The 21851-nt window shown below is 44.5% G+C and overlaps 1 protein-coding gene across 17 annotated transcripts in view; it reads right to left on the bottom strand.

Annotated features, from left to right (window-relative positions):
* STXBP5 (syntaxin binding protein 5) overlaps positions 1-21851 on the bottom strand; it is a 1512194-nt gene that overhangs the window by 1019865 nt on the left and 470478 nt on the right. For all 17 annotated transcript variants that reach the window (XM_078649248.1, XM_078649254.1, XM_078649249.1 and 14 more), the window contains one exon: positions 14091-14225. In XM_078649248.1, coding sequence (XP_078505374.1) covers positions 14091-14225 — 135 coding nt within the window. The remainder of the gene's footprint in view (positions 1-14090; positions 14226-21851) is intronic.

Here is a 21851-nt window from a genome sequence, read left to right as displayed (position 1 = left end):
GGCAGCCCACAATTTAGTTCAGCCCTAAATTCCGCCTTTCACTGGCAAAGCTCTGATCTAGCGGAAGTAATTCTATATTGCTTTTGTAAATCAGCCATCATTACAAAAAGTTGCAGATAAAAATGTAGTCACAAATGGTGCGTTTTCCAAAATATTTTAAATATTTTTTAATTTCTACAGTTATTTTCTTTGAAAAACCTTGAGGGATCTACACATATGACCTGTTGCTGAATTCCGAATTAGGTCTACTCTTCGGACATGTATAGCTTTCCTGGACCACTCACTGGTTTCAACCACACAATGGAAGTCGGTTGAGAGCACAGAAAATTGGAAAAATGGGCTACCTCTTTGAAAAAAGCCACAAATTGTGAACAAAATATGTTTTTTTAATTTAGCTCTGCATGTTCCTGAAAGCTGGGAAGAAGGTGACTTTAATACGGTAGACCGTTTTTTAACCAATTTTTAGGGGGGAAAAAACAAACACTTTAATCTGGACCACTTTATACCTATTTCTTTAACCCCTTCAATGCTCATGATGGAATGGTTCCGTCATGAGCATCGGTGCTCCTGTGCGCATGACGGATCCATTCCGTCATGAGGCCAGGGGCCCGAAATCCCTCTGCTGCAGACAGCAGAGGGATTTCCTTTTCTCCCCAGTGACCTTGGGAACTGGGGAAGAGCTTCCCCAGCTCCCGAGGCCCACTCCTTGGTTTCTGTTCAAAGAGGATCAGCAAGCACGTCGCGCTGTCGTCATTGCATCCACCCACTAGACACCAGGGAGGGGGGAGCGGCCCCTTGGGCAAGGGCCTTCACTCCCCCATAATGCAATTAACTTTATTCAGCCTTTCTGCCCCCCCCCCACCGGGGGGGCAGATGGGGCAGTAGCCCCCAATCTGCCTCTCCCGGGGGGCCAGAAAGCCCGCTATACACCAGGGATTTTTTTTGGGGTACTTCTTTTAGGGTGGGGGCTACCCGAAACGGGCACGCCAATGCCCCCACCCCCCGCCACCATTACAGCCAATCTGCACCCCCGGAGGGGCAAAAAGCCCACTAGACGCCAGGGATATTTTGGGGCCCATCTGAATTAGGGTGGGGGCATGCCAATGCCCCCACCCCTCCCCCACAAAAATTATAGCCTTTTTGCCCCCCCCCCCTTGGGGGCATTAGCCCCCAATCTGCCCCGCCAGGGGGGGCAAAAAGCCCACTAGATGCCAGGGATTTGTTTGGGGGCAAATTTGAAATAGGGTGGGGTTGCCCAAAACGGGCATGCCCATGCCCCCACTCCCACATCAATTATAGCCTTTCTGCCCCCAATCTGCCCCCGGGGGGTGGTGCAAAAAGCTCAGTAGAGGCCAGGGATTTCTTTGGGCAAATTTTTATCAGGGTGTGGGCATTGGCATGCCCATTTTGGGCAGACCCCACCCTAGTGGGGAAGCGTGGCTCAGTGGTTAGAGGCGGCAGACCCGGAAGCTGAAATCAACCGTGGACCAGGGTTCGATTCCCCGCCTCGGCGGGTCTCGGGCTCAAAAATCCACGGACCCGACAATTCTCGCTCTGGTGCCTACTCAACTCACGGGGTCACACTCTGCGACTCTGGGCAATAGCTTGCTTAATCTCCACTACGGCCCCTCGCGGCGGGATGCCTGGCTTTCACCTTGTGGACACCCTGCCGGGGTTTCTCACAGGGGAATACCAGGACGGGTTCCCTAAGCAAGCGCCGGGACGCTCACGGGCAGCCGTGCGCTTTACAAATCCAGCACATTTTACAATTAAAATTTGCACAAAAACTCCCTGGCGTCTAGTAAACTATCTGCCCCACCTGGGGGGCAGATGAGAGCATTACCCCCCAATCTGCCCCGCCGGGGGGGGAAGGGGGCAAAAAGCCCACTAGATGCCAGGGATTTTTGGGGGCAAATTTGAATTTGGGTGGGCTGCCCAAAACGGGCATGCCCATGCCCCCATCCCCTCGCACACAAAAATGACAGCCTTCCTGCCCCCCCCCTGGGGGCAGATGGGGCAGTATCCCCCAATCTGCCGCCCCCCCGGGGGTGGGGGGGGGGGGAAGGCAAAAAGCCCACTAGACACCAGGGATTTTTTGGGGCAAATTTTTATAAGGGTGTGGCAATGACATGCCCGTTTTGGGCAGACCCCACCCTAATTAAAATTTGCACAAAAAAACTCCCTGGCATCTAGTAAACTTTCTGCCCCACCTGGGGGGCAGATGAGGGCATTACCCCCCAATCTGCCCCGCCGGGGGGAAGGGGGCAAACAGCCCACTAGATGCCAGGGATTTTTTGGGGGCAAATTTGAATTTGGGTGGGGCTGCCCAAAACAGGCTTGTCTATGCCCCCACTCCCTGCCCCGCAAAAATGACAGCCTTCCTTCCCCCCTGGGAGCAGATAGGGCAGTAGCCCCCAATCTGACCTCCCCTGGGGGGGCAAAAATCCCACTAGACACCAGGGATTTTTTGGGCATATTTTTATTAGGGTAGGGGCATTGGCATGCCTGTTTTGGGCACACCCCACCCTAATTAAAATTTGCTCCTAAAAATCCCTGGCATCTAGTAGGCTTTCTGCACCCCTGGGGGGCAGATGGGGGCATTAGCCTCCAATCTGCACCCCCTTGGGGGGGGGGGGCAAAAAGCCCACTAGTCGACAGGGATTTTGGGGGAAAATGTTTATTAGGGTGGGGGCATTGGCATGCCTGTTTTGGGCACACCCCACCCTAATTAAAATTTGCTCAAAAAATCCCTGGCATCTAGTAGGCGTTCTGCCCCCCTGGTGGGGCAGATGGAGTCATTAGCCTCCACTCTGCCACCCCTGGGGGGGCAAAAAACCCACTAGACACCAGGGATTTTTTTGGCCACATTTTTATTAGGGTGGGGGTTGCCCAAAACGGGCATGCCAATGCCCCCACCCGCAATAATTGCAGCCTTTCTGACCCCCTGGAGGGAAAATGGGGGCAGTAGCACCCAATCTGCCCCCCCCACCCCGGGAGTGCAAAAAGCCCACTTGACGCCAAAGATTATGCTGGCTTTTTTATGTGTGGTGGTGGGGGCTGCCCAGAATGGGCATACCAATGTCACCACCCCCCCCAAGAAAAATAGCCACAGTGTTTCTGCCCCCCCATGGGGGCATATCGGGGCAACCCCACCCCCGAAATCCCCCCCCAGGGCGGACAGAAAGCAGACTAGGCACGCATTTGTTTTTAGCAATATGCCTACCTGTGGATTTTGGGCACTAGCGCAGCCGGCACATAGGGAAACCTAGCAAACCTGTACATTTTTGAAAACTAAACACACAGGGGAATCCAGAATGGGGTGACTTGACCGGCTCTCATCAGGTTCTGTTCCCAGAATCCCTTGCAAACCTAAAAATGTGTCCAAAAAAACACATTTTCCTCACATTTCTGTGTTGGAAAGTTCTGGAATTTGCGTGGATCCACAGAATTCCACCCACCCCATGTTCCCCAAAGCCTTCCGAGAAAAATGGTACCTCACTTGTGTGGATAGGCCTAGTGCCCGCGACAGGCAAGGGCCAAAAACCTATTGAGGCTACATCAAAATTACCTAACACAAAACAAAATGGTTTTGCAAACTCCCATGAGTTTTTGGCCCCGTGCTCGACGGCCATCTAGGGAAACCTACCAAACCCACACATATTTGAAAAGTAGACACCCAGGGGCTTCCAAGGAGGTATAGCTTGCGTGGATCCCCCATTGTCCCCTTACCCAGAATCCCTTGCAAACCTCAATTTTAGCTGAAAAAATCTGTTTTTTCACACATTTTTGTGTGGGAAAGTGTGGCATGATTGGGCTCACACAAATTTCCTACCACCCAGCGTTCCCCCAGGTCTCCCAATAAAAATGGTGCCTCACTTGTGTGGGAGGCGCAAGTACCCGCGACAGGCAAGGGCCCAAAACGTAGTGAGGTGACATCAAAATTGCCTCTCAAAACAACCTGCTTTTGCAAGGGGGGTCAACTGGGTTTTTGGCCCCGTGCTCGACGGCCATCTAGGGAAACCTACCAAACCCACACATGTCTGAAAAGTAGACACCCGGGGGCTTCCAAGAAGCTATGGCTTGCGTGGATCCCCCAATGTCCCCTTACTCCGAATCCCTTGCAAACCACAATTTTATCTGAAAAAATCATTTTTTTCACACATTTTTGTGTGGGAAAGTGTGGCGTCAACGGGCTCACACAAACTTCCTACCTCCCAGCGTTCCCCCAGGTCTCCCGATACAAATGGTGCCACACTTGTGTGGGACGATACAGAAAAGGGGGTGGTGATGAACAGAGTGTCTGAATTAAGCAGACCACTCTTACCCAGTCCAAAGATCAGGGCTTGATCCATCACCGTTATTTATCTCACTGCCCCATCCCAGCTCAGAACCTGGCTATATGCAAATTAGTCTGTCCCTGGCCCAGTGCATCATGGGAACAGGGCAGACCAAACTACCAAGCCAATTCTTCACCAGAAAGGAGACAAGCTACCAGGGACCGGTTTCTGGCATTTCAGCCTCTTCGGCCCGGCTTGCTTGAATCCTTACTTGTGTGGGAGGCGCAAGTACCCGCGACAGGCAAGGGCCCAAAACATAGTGAGGCCCAAAACGTAGTGAGGCCCAAAACGTAGTGAGACGACATCAAAATTGCCTATCTCAAAACCACCTGCTTTTGCAAGGGGGGTCACCTGGGTTTTTGGCCCTGTGCTGGACGGCCATCTAGGGAAACCTACCAAACCCACAAAATTCTGAAAAGCAGACACCCAGGGGCTTCCAAGGAGGTATGGCTTGCGTGGATCCCCCAACGTCTCCTTACCCAGAATCCCTTGCAATCCTCAATTTTAGTTGGAAAAAAAAACAGTTTTTCACAAATTTTTGTGTGGGAAAGTGTGGCGTCACCGGGCTCTCACACATTTTCTACCACCCAGTGTTCCCCCAGGTCTCCCAATAAAAATGGTGCCTCACTTGTGTGGGAGGCCCAAGTACCCGCGACAGGCAAGGGCCCAAAACATTTTGAGGCAACATCGACATTGCCTATCAAAAAATGTTTTGGGCCCTTGCCTGTCGCGGGTACTTGCGCCTGCCAGCTACAGCTAGGCACTTTGCCAAAAAAGGGTCATTTTTCACAGCGAAATTGAGGTGTGACCACGTTGCGTTTTGCGCCGTTTCCTGTCGCAGGCACTAGACCGACCCACACAAGTGGGGTACCATTTTTCTTGAAAGACTTGGGGGAACGCAGGGTGGAAGGAAATTTGTGGATACACGCAGATTCCAGTACTTTCCACCACGGAAATGTGGAGAAAATGTGTTTTTTTGGGACAATTTTTAAGGTTTGCAAGGAATTCTGGGTAACAGAACCTGGTGGGAGGCAGTCAAGTCACCCCATCCTGGATTCCTCTGGGTGTCTAGTTTTTAAACATGTATAGGTTTGCTAGGTTTCCCTAGGTGCCGGCAGAGCTAGGGTACAAAAACTACAGCTAAGCACTTTGCTAAAAAAGGGTCATTTTTCACTGCGAGATCGAGGTGTGACCACGTTGCATTTTGCGCAGTTTCCTGTCGTGGGCACTAGGCCAACGCACACAAGTGAGGTACCGTTTTTCTCATAAGACCTTGGGGAACACAGGGTGGGTAGACATGTGTAGATCCACGCAAATTCCAAAACTTTTCACCCCAGAAATGTGGGGAAAATGTGGCTTTCTTGACATTTTTTAGGTTTGTAAGGGATTCTGGGTAACAGAACATGGTGGCAGGCAGTCGAATCACCCCATTCTGGATTCCCCTGGGTGTCTAGTTTTAAAAAATGTATAGGTTTGCTAGGTTTCCCTAGGTGCCGGCAGAGCTAGGGTTAAAAAATGACAGCTACACACTTCGCAAAAAAAAAGGGTACATTTTCATTGTGAAAATGTAGTGTGTTCACGTTGGGTTTTGAGCCCTTTTCGGTCGTGGACACTATGCCTACCCACACAAGTGAGGTACCATTTTTATTGGGAGACTTAGGATAATTCAGATTTGTAAAGCAACTGTTATTACCTGTTGAGTTTTGTTGCATTTCTGCCTTCCAAATGAAAGACATTGTGTAAAAAAGAAGTCATTTTGAAAAATGACCAATAATTCTCATGCTAGTATGAGTATTTCCAATTTTGAAAATGTGCAAATATGTACCGTTTCTAAACTCTATAATTTGTACCCATTTCAGAAATACATAGGTGTCTTTCATACCGATTTTTGCATGTATACATGTTCCCCCAATAATTGCTATATACCCGGTACATAATAAAAAGTCATTTCAAATTGCTACTCAGTTTTTGACTCTGGGTTTGTCTGCTTCTTGGTGAACCTACAAGTCCTATATATCCCCACAACTAGGAAGGTCCAGCGGATGTAACGGTATGTTGCTTTAAAAGAGCTGTTATAATTACAAGAATTTACAGGTGAAAACGTTGACAAAAAAGGCTGTTTTTTTCAACTAATTTTCAATTTTTCCAATATTTAACTGTTAGTTTCTATAAAGAAACCTCGATAGCTCTACACAAATGACCCCTTTCTGAATTCAGAATTTTGTCTACTTTTCTAAAATGTATAGCTTTCCAGGATCCATTATTGCTTTCATACTAATTTTTACCATTAACTGGAAGGAGTTTGAAAGCACTAAAAATAGCAAAAATAGGCTATGTCCCAGAAAAATGCCAAAACTGTGTAAAAAATGTTGGTTCTCTCACAAAAGACTGTCATTCCCTAAAACTGAGAAAATGAAAAAACTAAAATTTGACTGTATTTTGGCTAATTGATGGGACCCCTCCAAGAGAATCCACAAACCCTGGGTGCCTTTAGAATCCCCATGATGTTGGAAGAAAAGGACGCCAAATTGGCGTGGATACCTTATGTGGTCAAAAAGTTACAGGGGCCTAAGCGCACACTACCCCAAATAGCCAAAAAAGGCTTAGCACAGGAGGGGAAAAGCCCTAGCAGCGAAGGGGTTAAAACAATACTTTAAATTCTGCTATATTTTGCCTATTTTCTTGGCCCCTCCAGTGCAATCCACAAACTGCGGGCACCTTTAGAATCTTCAGTAAAAAAAAGGGGCGCAAATTTGGAGTCAATACATTATGTGGAAAAAAAGTTATGGAGCCTTAAGTGTCACCTACCCCAAATAGTAAAAAAAAAAAAAAAAAAAAAAAAAGGGTCTCAGCACCTAGGGGGAAAACCCCCAGCAGTTCGGGGTTAAAACGAGCACAATATTTGTTATTGTTTATGTTGTACAGCCTACAGCCATCCTCTATTTTGAGTCCCAAGATGTATAATGTTCCACCCCACAACTGACTGCTACTACACAAAATCATAGCAAGATTTCCTGTGCAAATTAACATAATCGATCGTACATGATTCATCTACCATCTTTGATGTGTTTTGTTGCAACAGTTGATTGAGTCATGGGACATTACTATTAATACAAGGAAAGAAAGTATAGTTAGGCTAGAAATTCCGAAAATATTTCAAGGCAATCTATTGCTCCGAGGAAGCGGTAACTGAACCTGAAGTATGTACCCGCTATAGCACGCAAACAACAAATGGATCCTGTTTTATAGGCTGCTCTGCACAAATGCAAAGACATGACGCAAATAACAAGTAAACAACAATGGTTGTACTATGTAGACTGCAGTAAACTGTTGCACTTCTATAACTAAGAACTACGGCCTTACTATGAATGTGGAGGATGAGTATTCAGACCCCTGACTGGATAAGAGGAGGGACTATAAGAATGTTATCAATGTATTGGGAATGTCAATTTCCTCTCTTTATATAAAGAATGTGAAACTTGAGTAACAGCATAAAAAGAAACGTTAACAGAGAATATCAATGTGGATGTAAAGTTATTGGGAGTTTGATGAGGTTGTTTGTTTGTTATCATTATTAGCCTCCACACACAAATTTGCCAAAATATTTGAAAGTGCCAGCCAGTCGGTTTTGTGGACTGAAGCAGCGCAGGACCCTTGCTAACAGTTAACCCTAATACTAATTACTCTAGATTTCCCTGGGAAATGTTCACCGTGATTTGATATTAGGCAATGTTATGCATATTACCATAATATTCAAAATCCCACAATCATGCAATCAATCTCAGATCGGATTTGAGTTTAACCTGGTAAGGCAGAATTCTAGGATGATGGCTCTATTTCCCTCAGGTTGTTTTTTATTTTGTCTTCGAACGACAAAGAAAGATTAAAAGGTTTGATTTAGTCAGTGATTGGATGCAGAAAGAATGTAATGCAAGCCAGTGTGTAACTCAATTGCAATACAGAGATATAGGGTATGACGGAGTTGCAGGGTTTCAAGGTCACAATTAAGATCCTGATTATGCTCTTATCCTGGAGCTCAGATTAGGAAGATTACTAAAGCATGAAGTGTGTATTTATATAACCTTGCTTTCTCCCCATGTATTAAGGTTACCCCTCAACTCGTACAAACAGAAGGAAGCTTATTTGTTTTTGCTTTACCTTTTTACCAATATTTGAACTAAGATCAGGCTGGCTATCTTACCGCTCATCCAGTGGCTGACGTCTTTTACATAATTACATAGATTAATCCATTTTACATCTCATCTGTATGTGCCCTGAATTAAGTGTGGCGTGCATGAAGCTTTGAAGACGTGTTTTTTAATGTACTCGTCTTTCTATATTCCTATTTGGTCTCAATGAGCGGAATCCTCAAATGCAAGCCTGTCTACTTACTTTGTTGGATGTCGCCTGCTCTCTCCTGGAAGCAACTCTTTCCCTGCAATTGTTTTATTGTTGTTTCTTGATCTAAGGTGGGAGAATGTTTAATTCCTTTTTAAATTTCAGTGTTCTGATAGGTACCAGTGCGGTAGAGGTTTTATTGATTGTAGTCATTTCACTGTATTTTATTGTGGGATTTTTACTCGTTGTTATACCTGCTTAAAGTACAACTTTAACACCCATTATAAATGTGCATCCACTTTTGTATTTTAGTGTTATACGTTGCAGATTTAGCCTCTCTGTTCAAGTGAGCGCTTTGAAGTTCGCAGAGACAAGCGAAAATTAGAAGGCAGGCTTGTCATATCCCCAACTGTACCTTCGTCCTAAAAGCCTTCTCGCATTCTTCCCACAATAAGGGGTAGATACTTGCTCATTAATGTCTATCTTGAGGTCGTTTTATCACGTGTTCTTTACTCCGCTTACCGCACTGAAGAAAATATATCAATGTAAAGTAAAAAATGCACTGAAAGTAGCATTATGTGTTCTAACGAATCAGATAGAGAAGTGCTGGTCCATTGACAATGCTCATCAAAATTAGGATATTTTTTGCTTTAACTATATATTTTTTTTGTTGCATAAAACATGGATATGACTTCTATGGGCTTTCCCAAGGATGTTTTCTTTTAAGGGAATAATGTGATTGGTTACAAGATTTTGATGACTAAGTAATCAGTAGTAGTAATCAGTGGCCTCGAGGCCACAAGAAAGATCGTGGATCTCGCATTGTCAGGGGTAGGCCGAGGCAGCCACACCACATTATTATGACGCCAGGGCCAAAGCAAGAAGTTGGATACCAGTTTCACATGCAGTCGTGTAATCGGGGCACGAGAACACACTCATACCATACAGGGGTCATTCCCATCCCAACATATTTCAATCAATGAATGACTATTGCACAAGCATAACTATCTTTCTTCATTTTAAACTCTGACGGATCATAACACTGCAGCATCTATGAATGAGGCAGTCTTCAAAATATATTATATCTATTGATAAATCATTAGGTAACATCTTATTTCAAAATCCCTCAATAAAAACAATAACAATTCAAAAAGAAAGGAATGTATATATTTCCATGAGGCCTGCGCATGCATACACCCGAAATGCATCTTGTAGGCCAGATAGAGAGTGAACAATATGCTCATCACTCAGTTCACCACTATTTCTACCAACAAACAGAAATTAGCTTTTGGTGCCATAAAATCTATGAACATTTCAGTGGACTTTATTAGAAGATCAGTGACCAGTTTAGGATCCTGCACCGAGATAAGGACATGTAAGGGTGAATTGAATTTGCCCTTGACAAAACCAATCACACATTTATTAATGCTAAAGTAATAGAAATTGCTCCTTAGATACCAAAGGATTTTGGATATTGAATCAGAGGTTTAAGTTTAAAAAAAAAAGATATTTACCTGCACACTGTGGTTATCTGGTATTGATATCTTTTATAGATTCTCATGCTTGAATCTTGCCCGTCGTCATGGTAGGAGTACCACAGTAACAGTACAAATAGCAGTATTAAAACCTCAACATAGACCTCCATAGAACAGAAAACTCACTTAAGTAACCTTTCAACCTTATTTGAGAACATCCAAAGTTCTGCCAATCACAGCAGCGACCTCAGAGTTTACTTTCCCAACAGAGCCACCATACATCAGTTTTCGAGCACAAGTGTATAGGTATACAAAACTCTGAGGTAACGGGTGTGCCTTATCGGGAAGGAGAGAGGGCTAAATGTGAATCTATAAAAGATATCCGTACTGGAGAACCACAGTGTACAGGAAAGCAACTTGTTTTTTCTCCAGTATTGTATCTTTTAAACTATCATATGCTTGAATCAAACAAGTAAGTAGTATAACCAAAATAATAGAAAAAGAAAGGTGGTGGGTAGGCAAACTATCCCACGATGACATAAAATTGGAACATCAGAAAAACCAAGAAGAAAATATGTCAACAGTCGGTATATGAATACAGTATTACAACCAACATGGAATTGTAAAATAACCAACCAGTATGTAAAGAACACAGGAGGCTACACGCCGCTTACCTTAAGCAAAGAGGCAGTGCAGCTTATCCAACAGCAATATCTGCCTTCTTCCACCCATAGAGGCAGTAATGCTTCGTGAATGTGTGAACATTCGCCCAGATTGCTGCCCTGCATATGTCAGGAAGCCATGCTCCTGCAAACGGGGCCAAGGAAGTTGCCACTTTCCTAGTTGAGTGAGCTTGCGTTTTCGTAGGAAGCGGGCGGCCAGCCTTTTCATGACAAAAGACTGCTTGAAAAGTCAGAGCTTTTATGAGCCAATGGTCCAGGTAGGGGAAACACCTGGTGACCTGAACTTCTTAAAAAGGCTGCTATCAGTGCCATGCACTTGAGAACACCCTGGGAGCGGATTTCAAACCGAATGGAAGCACCACTTTGAATTGGTAATGGCGTCCTGCCACTTCATACCTGAGAATTGTTTTCGATGCTGAGAGTGGATGGGAATATAGGCGTCGAGGAGATCGAGAGAAGCCAGATAATCCTCTTTTTCCACGAGAAGAAGAATCTCCTGAAGAGAGAGCATCCTGAAAGATTGTTTTTTGGTGAACTTGTTCCGCATTTGGAGGTCCATAATCTGTCTCCATTTTCCTGTTTTCTTTTTGATGAGGAAGAAGTGAGAATAAAACCCCCGATTTTGTTAGCTGAGGGGTACTTCCTCTATGGCCTGCTTGAGAAGAAGGGATTGTATCTCCTTTTTGAGATCCGGAAGGTGATGCAGCTGAACTTTCCGCGGTGGAACATTTGAAGGATGCTGAATGAATTCTAGGGTGTGGCCATGCTAGACTATGTCTAGAAACCATTTGTATGAAGAAATGGAGCTCCATTTCAGAAAGGATGTGGAGAAGACAGGATTGTGGAGTGGGACTATGGTGGCAGGGACCTGATTAACTTCATTGCCTTGACCCTCGGACGAAAGGTTGTTGCCCTTAGCCATCCCTCATGACGTAGAACCGCCACTCCTGTCATTTGGTGAAATGCAGTATTTGAAACGTCCATGGAGATTTAATTGATATCCGAAGACTCTCTTTCTCCTTCCAACAAAATGTCCTTAGCCTCTTTATTTTTATCGTCCGGGAGAAACTCCCAAGGAAGTAGAGAAATCTTCTTGCCATAGAAAAATCAACTATAGGGATTGCCTTTACAGAACGTTGGGTGCCTGGCTTAAAATCATATAGGAAACATTCTGTGTGTTTAGCCGGTATTGGCAAGTCAAAACATTTGGAGGCACACTCCAGAAGATCATAAAATCCCCCAATATCTATAGGAGGGGAATCTGCAGAAGGGGGGATAGGAGATGGTGGCATGGGGGCTATATAGTCATCTCATTCATCATGGGAGTCTGTGTCCAAGTGTATTTCTCCTTCCTCTGTCTGTTTTTTTTCAGCATCCTGGGTATCCTCTGTGATGATTATAGGAGGTGGGAGAACTTTTCCCCTGGTGGATTTAGGAGTGCTTTGACCAGGGACAACACTAGGAACCTCTTGGGAAGGTAAAGGCCTCTGAGGAGCATTAGCGTCCGGGAAACGTCTGTAATAATCGTTAATCATATGACGGATATCCGATAGCAGAGAAATTGAAAAGTTCACGGACTACTCCCTAAAACGATGACGTTCCTCCTCCCTATTATCATAAGGGTAACGCTCCTGGAAGGAATCCCGCCACTGCATAGCAGGATTTATCTCTGCAAAAGAATATTCCCCTGGCAGGTAAGAATATGGATCATTGTCCTAAATGTCCTCATCATCAGAATCTTGGCTTTTGACCCTTAATTGTGATGGACTATATGCAGGTCCATTAAACCTTCCTCCTCTGACTCTTGGAAGTCCAAAAGGTCCGCAGGGAGCAAAGGGGAAATCTTGGAGTAATCCTGAATTTGCTTGGGCTGAAGGAGGCAAATTTTTTCTCCATCGACGGGCTCGACGCTGCTGTTGCCGATGTAATCGTCTGCGATCACATCGAAGGTGATTAGGCGGTCTTCATCTGCTGGGCCATCGTCATCGGAATAGTCGACGGACAGATGATTCACAGTGAAATTATTGTGTATGGAAAAGGCCTAGTTGAAAATAATATCGTAGTTACCGTCTGTATTGATCCTGCCAACATTGTAGCCGTCAATGTCTTGACTGTTATGTAGTAGCCATCGCCGATGAGGCTGTCGAAGGTGCACAAACCTCAGATTTGCTTTAGGAGGCTGGAATCTTCAACAACGAGGCCGTTGACTGGCGAGAAGACTGGTCCCTGACAGGGGACAGAGAAGCAGAGGCTAGAGCTGAAGAAGACTTTGAAGCCTCTGTCTGAGGTTTTTTGTGGTGTTTTACCTCACATTAGTCCTGGGAGTTGGATCTCTTAGGGTCCCCATGATGGGAAGAGGAACTGTCTTCCTTTCTTTTCCTTGAGGCGGTATGGGCCTTTTCCTCAGGTTCAGACTCAGAGTCTGAAGCAGTTTTTCTGGTCTGGAGCCAGAGTAGTAGCCTACCCTCTCTGTCATTGAGGGGTTTAGCTGAAAAAGTGCGACAATATTTGCATTCCCCTTTTTTGTGATCAGCGTAGAAGCAAGATAGGCACTGTTTGTGGGGGTCTTCAGAGAACAGCCTACACGTCCCATGCAACTTACAGGGCATCAACAGCCCTTTTTTAGGATCTGGCATCTCCACAAGAAGGAAAGGCAAAAATATATAGTCCATTAATACCTTGAAAGCAGCAGAAGTTGGGACTGGAGGTTAAAAGCTGAAGAAAGAATACTGTAATTGAACAGAGCTCAGAGAGACTCCCTATCACATGACACATTTCTGTAAGAAATCTGAGGTATGGTGGCTCTGTAAGGGAAGGAAACTCTGAGGTCTCTGCTGTGATTAACTGAACTTTGGATGTTCTAAAATAAGGTTGAAAAGGTACTCAAGTGATTTTCTATTCTATAGAGGTCTATGGCGATGTTTTAATACTGCTGTTTCTACTGTTACCTTGGGACTCCCACCATGACGAGGGTGAAGATTCAAACATGTGAATCTATGAAAGATACAATACTGGAGAAGCTAATAAAGTCTGCATTATTGCCAAATATATTATTATGCAACACCTGTTTTGTGATACGTTATGTCCGTAAAAACTGAGAGACTCACATTTTTAATGATTCAGAATTGTGGAAAGCATAAATGTACCGCAAATTGATACACTGTTTCTTGATTTGATGTATTTGACAGCATAAAGGCATTAACGTATTGTCAATGACCATGTTTACAGTACCATATATAACATCTAAACCAACTTACAGTTCAATGGCTTTATTCCACATGATGACATAGCCTGAGAGTGTGAAGGACTCCACGTTGACAATGTGAATGTTTCCTTTTTCTGTGCCCACATAGAGCCATTTACTTTGAAAAGGCAGATGGCAAAATGTTATCCTGCAAAACAAAAGGAAGTCATTAAACTAAATTGTTACATTTCAGTTTAAATCCAACAAGCATCATCATTCTATCACCAAGGTATAAACCAGACCCATCAAAGATTGTTTCATGGCATCATAAAATACCTTAACATTGAATGGTAATAATATATCAGATAAATTACCACCTTGCCATACATCATAAGGATATCGCAAGTCACAGAGCAGTTCCACAATGATATAATACGAACGACGCCAAAGGCACAGTTGCTCTGCAAAAACACTGAACTCCAAGAGGACTTGCAATATCCTATTAATATATGGCACAGGGTATCTTATTACACTGCTTAATTTATAAAAAAAACGGTGGCCCAAAGCATTACTCACTGGTCCACTGGAATTGGTGCAACCCACGTCACTTTTTTAAAGCAGGTTTAAGATGAAGTTTTATAATTTGCTTAAAGCTATATTAAATATTGTAAGGCTCCACTAATGGAGGTGCTTAAAAATACACACACAGTGCCACCATGTGGTAGTTCCTCATAAATAAGTTCCAGTGTTTACAGATAGCTGGCGGTATCGAGCATCAGAAAACACCGGCACAAATTAAGCACAATCTTATTCCTTGTAATACAACATCACCTTTCCCACAAACTACTTGAATCCTTGATGTCTTACACACGCATATAAAAGAAATAGCATGGTTGCTGTCATGAAGAAATAAAGCACATCTCTAATGTCAACTTAAACACAGCAGAAAGCAGATTGTAACTTGTTGGAAAAAAACATATTAGAATTAGTTCATTGTCAATACGATTAACAAGAGGGTGTAGGCCGAAATGAGTAGCTGCATCCACATTCTTTTTTTCTTTCCTTGTAATCAACTATAGCATGCAATAAATAAACATGTTGCCCTAACGCTTTTCTTTCTGCTAAAATAACTATTTATTTTAGAAAAACAGATCATAAGAAAAAAAGTTGTTTAAACTGCAGCTGTAATGATGTTCAGTGGCCTACCTTTCATCGTGGCTGCCGGGTCTAGCTAACAGCATTATGAGGTACAATTCAACAGTAATAAATGATTACAGTTGAGGAGGTACGTCCTCTTATAGGAACTAAGAGACGTAATACCTCTGCTGTAATAATAAAATCTGACATAAGTATTTATACTAGTATAATAGCCTTCCATACTATTATTAAACCTAATTCAGCATAATAAAGGACGCTTGAAGGCAAACTGATTAAAATTGAGAGGTGGAAGAAAGGCAGGAATGTAATAAGGGAGAAAATTTCGAATATGGCCTATTGTAGCAGCCCACGTCTGGGAAGAACTAAAAAAGTGAGACATTAGGAGAGGAGAAATGGGAGGAGACCAGGGGCGAAGTGTAATTAAAATATGGGGAATAGGATGAGCAACGCAATGTGTATGTTTGTTTTGTGGGGGATGGAAGAGTCACAAAAGAACTGAAATTAAGGTAAAACGGACATGTGCCACAGGAAACTAAGCAGAATTAGAAATCAAAATCAGGAGTAAGAAGAAAACAAGCCTTAGCAAAGTTAATATCTGCCCATGTCAAGTTAATGCAATGGTGTATTTTGTATTGTTTTTATTGCATATAAAGGTCACACAAATAAAATAAAGAAGAAATAAGAAAACATGCTAAAATGCTAAACACTGCTGGTGTGTGCTTGCAAGAAACCTTTTAAATGCCGAGCGGGGGGTGTCACCTAAAGTTGAAGAAAGGGAGCTACCAAGTTGATACTGGGAAGATGGTAAATGGCTCCTGGGAGTCTCCTGCTTGGGACTGCAATATGCATGCTATGTCTGCGCCATTACTTACTTGAAAAAAATTTTAAATACAAAAATACACTTCACATATAATTTTATAAGTAGTAGTGCATCCTAGGTTGCTGGTCTACTTAGGACATCTATAATAACCTTTTACTGTAAATCACAGGTAAAACGAATCTGACTTTGAATTCAAAGCCAATACTACTTTTACTGTGTACTGGAAAAACCTGAAGACACAGTTTCACCACACAAGGATCACTGAAGTGCACTTCTTTTTGAGCGGATGTGCACATGTGATCAGGTTCTTACCTCAGTCAAAGTGTCTGGCGCAGGCTTATCTAGTCACTACCCCATGCATTATGCTAGGGTGGGTGGGAGAGGAGTGAAGCAAAAAGTGAATGACAGATGAACAGACAAATAGATGAAGATAGCTAACCTAAAGTCCTCTTTTTACATATATATATATATATATATATATATATATATATATATATATATATATATATGTTGTTCATGATATTTTGAGGCAGCCAAAACAGTTGAAACCGTTCCTATACCAGACCTAAAAATATAAAGCCTTTTGAGAATTGTAATTAAGTGAGCAACTATATGCCACCTTTTATATTCAGCGCTTGTTAGATCTGAGGTTCTCTAGTTGGCAATGGTATTCACCTTTGTCCAAATAGGGACCCTTATTTCTAATTCAGGATAAGGAGATTACACTCCTTGATAACGCCTGCTCACCCCCTTGGTAGCTTGGCACGAGCAGACAGGCTTATCCCATAGGTAGTGTGTTTAGCATTTGTGAATATACACAGTAATACAGTGCTAACACTACAGATGGACACAACACAGGTTTTATAAAAATAAGTATTCTTTATATAGACTTAAACACAAGACCACAAACGACAAAAATCCACAATACTACACTTAAGATTACTTAAAAGATGATTAATCTATTAGTTCAAGTAGATGGTAGACGCGACAAAGTTCTCAACAAAGTACCTGGATGCGTAACGCAAAGTAGACAAAAAGACTCGCAGAAGGGGAGATGCGTCGGTTCCGTGACCCGGGGGAACGGTTGCGTCCTTCCTCAATGCTTGCGCAGAGTAGGGGACTCGTCATGAGCCTTACCGGTGCGGAGGTGATGCGTAGATTCTTGGCCTGCGGGCCCGTTGCGGTGCGCAAGATGGCGCCTTGATGCGATGATCCAGTTGCGATGCAAGAAGATGGCGTCCTTGATGCGGCGATGCGATGACGCCCTGGCAGCCTTGCGACGACTCTGTACTTTGGAGCCGTGACAGGCCCTGCGACGCGCTTCTCTGGCGATGCGATTGCGACTCTCTTGATGGCGTCACACTTCTCCGGCTATGTGACAGCAGGCAGCTTCGATGAACACACGCTTCCAGGGAGATGCGACGAAGGTTCGCTTCTCCGGCGTTGCGATGATTTCAGTTGCGGCGGCGACACGCTTCTTCTCGATGCGTCGCGCTTCCAGCTCCCAGAGGCACACAAGTGACTGGAGTCAGAATTCCCAGCAAGGAAATTCAGGAGGGAGCTGGAGGTAAAGTCTTTTGGTCCTGAGACTTCAGCAGGAGGCAAGCACAGTTCAAGCCCTTGGAGAATATTCTGTAGATTAAAGTCCTTACAAAGTTCTTTCTCCTTTCCCCTGGCAATGAAGCAACCACTGCAGGCCAAACCAGCAAACAGCACACTGGCAGAGGGGCAGTCCAACTCCTGCAGCTTCCTTGGTTCTTCTCCTTGGCAGAAAGGTTTCTTGTTCCAGAAGTGATCTAATTTCTTGGGAGCAGGGTCCCAATACTTATAGCCCAAAATCCTTTGTTCTCTGAAGGCAGAGAGGCCTCTGCCTAGTTCAAACCAGTTCCTGAGCACTTTGTTGACATGACTCTTCTTCCTTCACTGTGCAGGGCACAGACATCAGCCATCCCACAGGAGGTGGAGCCAGCACAGGGGAGGGAAGATACAGTTCTGGAGTACTCTGTTGACAGGATTCCTCTTCTCCTTTCACTGTGCAGGGCAGAGACATCAGACAAGCCACAGGGGGTGGAGCCAGCATTGTAGAGGGAAGGCCCAGCCCGATTCAGGTCCCAGGTGCACTCCTCCCTCCCATCTGGATGTAAATCTCCCTATTCACCACTGGGCTGTCCCAGACTGTCTCCTGGAATTTCCCCAGCCCTGTCACACACAAACCCAGACAAGGAATACACAACTCAGCAGAGGCGGGCTCAAATGGTTAGGCATGCAAATACCTGCTTTCTAAAAGTGGTATTTGCAAACACAGGATATTAAAATAAATGTTACTAAAAGATGTATTTTATTATTCTGAGTTCAGGCATACTAAATTCGAATTTCTACCATGTTCCCTGAGTCAGTTAGGATTGTAAGAATGTAACAATCTTAACTGCCCATTCTGGCCTATGAGAACAGGTAGCCTTCAATATTGAAAAACGAAAATGGCTGTATTTCACTATTAGAACATGCTACACACATCAGAGCATGTCCTACCTTATACTTACAATGCACCCTGCCCTCGGGCCTACCATAGGGGTGTCTAATATGAAGCAAAGGGAAGGTTTAGGGACTGGCAAGTGGGTGCACTTGGCCAAGTCGACATGGCGGTGCTAGACTGCACACAGGCCTTGCAATAGCAGGCCTGAGACATACTTTACAAGCTGCTTCTGTGGGTGGCACAACCAGTGCTGCAAGCCCACCAGCAGTATTTGATCTACAAGCCCTGGGCACACACGGTGCACTGTACTAGGGGCTGACAGTAAATCAAATAACCCAATTGTGGAATAACCAATCAGTACATCAATTTAACATAGGGAGCACTTGCACAGTGGCACTGATTAGCAGTGGCACAGTGCCCAAAGCATAAATCCAGCAAAAACAGAGAAGGCAATCCGTCAAAAATGGAAGGGAGACTCACGCCAATGATGTCATGTCTAACAGCGCTGATTAAATAATGCATGAAAGATAAGTGGGCTGGTGTCAACTGGGCAAGAATGCCCACCCCCACCCCGATGTGAAGCTGCAGAAAGTTGGAGAACTCAACTCCGCCCATCCCAATCATTTTGACTGAAATCCAATGAGGTCCATTGGTCTACATTCCCATCAGCATTCCACCTTCTAACAAGCATTTTCAATGCAATAAGTCTCGCATTATTAAAGTTTGAGCTATTGGTGTTGCATTATTTAGCAATGCCAATAGCTTAAACTTTAATAATGCGAGACCTATTGCATTGCAAATGCTTGTTTCTGTTAGTGTTTTAGGCCGACTTGGCAGTCCAATGCAGTGCTGTGGTTGCCCAACTTTTAGATGTGGTTGGCTCTATTGGTTGCCTGTAGATGGTTACGGAGGTGTGTACTTGACAAACGTTCCTCTTGGAAAGGAGCCGAGCTTTAATATAGCTTCTACCAGCCACTAACGCTCTAACCAAATGAGCCAAGAATGAAGTTAAAAACATTAACCTTTGATGTAAAACAGGAGAGGGGATGAGTTCCCACCTAGTGGCTAAATGTGAAATCAGAAAACCTATGAATTTTACCAGTTTTCCCCTTGACCAAGCTGTGCGATTCTAGACAAATACTTTATTTCACAGAGCTACATTATTGCGTTTGAGAACACGTAGAAATACACAAGTTCAGGGCACGCAAGCAACCTCTACAAGCACCTTTCTCGGGCTTGATTTAAATAAACTATAGTGTTGATAGATGTAACCTACTTGGTAGATACAGGGTGCACGTGACAACTGACTCGCCTCTTAATAAGCTATTGGCATGGCGTGGTGTGTGTGTGTGTGTGTGTGGGGGGGGGGGGACATGATTTTTTTTAAAGAATGCCTCTCAATACATGATGTAATCTGATTTACTAGGTTCAAAACCTTCTATGTGTTAAAGAAACACTTTTTATGTTTTATTTTGAAGAGTCTTTATCATATTTTATACAGTGTTTGCTGCAGTTTACGCGCTTAACATTTTCAGGGCTCGGCTCGTGCATGGTCTCATTGACCCGTCAAACTCTCTGCTTGCCTCTTAATTTTTGGACTCGCAAATACCCAATTCATCACTTCAAACGTGGACAGGGAAACGCAACACAAGCCTATATTGGCCAATATATCTGAAGAATACATACTTTGTAGCATTTGAAAACGTCAAAACGCACTAGAAGGCTTCCCCGCCCTCATGTGTCTGCTTTAGGAAGAGGCAAGGGACAAGTATAGGCTACGTAAGAGCGCGAGACTAAGAGAGGGAGAGAAACAGAATGATTCTGTGTGTTTGCGTGAGACAGAAGCAGAGGGCGGGAGATGGAAGACGAATTAAGAAGGTGCGAAGATAATACGTGTAGAAGAAAGAGGGGCAAAGTGAGACATATCAGGGACGAAGAGAGATGGGCATGGGAGAGAATGCGGAAGCAAGCACCGGAGGCATAAGGATAACGAGGGACAGCGGGAGAGAAAATTGAGGAATGTAAAGTGTTACAGAAAAGTGCAGACAAATTAAAGGGGCAAAGAGAGCGTGATAGAGGAGAAGGAGAATGAGGAAGATAGAGGCAGAAACACAGAAGAAAAGAGAGGGCGGTAAACTAAAGGATTCAGTGAGAAAACTGGGGGGAGCAGTTCGACACAGACAGAACACGAGAGAAAGATAGAACAGTAACTCAGACAGAGAATGATTGACAGTACGACAGAAATATACACAAGTTACATTTATAGCATCTCACTAGTTGTAGGAGAGTAGGGTCTGCAATCCTATGATCACCCAGATTTTTGCTTTTTGCTGCACTGGTTTACGACTTTCCCTGGCTGTGGGCCTGCTAATCAGACCCACAGCCTAGCTGTTCTCTCTATCCAAATTGTACTCAGGTACTGAATTGGCACTGGGCCCTCTCCAAGTCCCTGTACCCAGGGCTGAGGTACCCAGAAGTCTCCCAGGGGCTGAAGCATGTATTATGCCACCCCTGGATTGACTAACTAAAACTGACACAACTGGCTGCACGACAGCTGGGGCAAGGTGGTGTACTCACCCTTTGCTTTAGATATAGTATATCTATATCTAACCCTAAAATGGACACACAGATCTCCTATCAGTCACTCCTATGGCAGGCCTTAACAATCCTGAAGGCAGAGTGCTTGGAATCGTGTGAGATGGTGCTCTGGCATGAGCTGAGCCTGTCTGCGGCTTTCGGGACCCATCCCTTAGCCGTTTCCATGATATCGCATACCATATACTCTTAAGTGCATTATAATCCTCGCGGTTAAATGCCAACTCTGGTATCGCTTTATCAAAACATGTCGAGTAAGGTGTCATACGAATTGGAATACTAACCCCTCGCCAATTCTGGCGACGGGGTTAGCATTCCACCCTTCTAGAGGGACACGACATGCATGTAACCTATTACCCGGTTAAAAGTCAGACAGAGCCTTAGCATCCACAAAATGGATGCTGCCACCGAGACACAAGTCTGCCCTCCTGCTGCTGGGAGTCCTCCCAGAGCAGGAGATAAGGACAAAGGGTTTCCTGCCAGGGGCGGTGCCAGCACCGTCCCAGACAGGGTTTTGTGTATTGTAGGTAGGCAGGGCTTTAGAGGAAGGTGACTGCACGTGGCACCCCGGTGCTCACTGTGCATAGGCTGGCTGGAACCAGTTCCAGGGTCACTCCAGACCCTGTGCTGGGGAAAAGCCCGCCAAGGAAGTGGGTGTAACCACCCCCCTCCTGGTCCCACCCATAGGGCAGGACCTAGTCGCGTGCCAGCCCCCTTTTCCCAGATAAAGGTAGAGACTGGCCCCCTTCCAAATCAGATCATCTTTGAATCCTGAAACTACTTTCCAC

The sequence above is a fragment of the Lissotriton helveticus genome, chromosome 6 (genome assembly GCF_964261635.1).
Source record: "Lissotriton helveticus chromosome 6, aLisHel1.1, whole genome shotgun sequence".
Taxonomy (NCBI): domain Eukaryota; kingdom Metazoa; phylum Chordata; class Amphibia; order Caudata; family Salamandridae; genus Lissotriton; species Lissotriton helveticus.
Note: the sequence above shows the minus strand (reverse complement) of the source record. Positions and strands in the feature narration are given on the sequence as shown.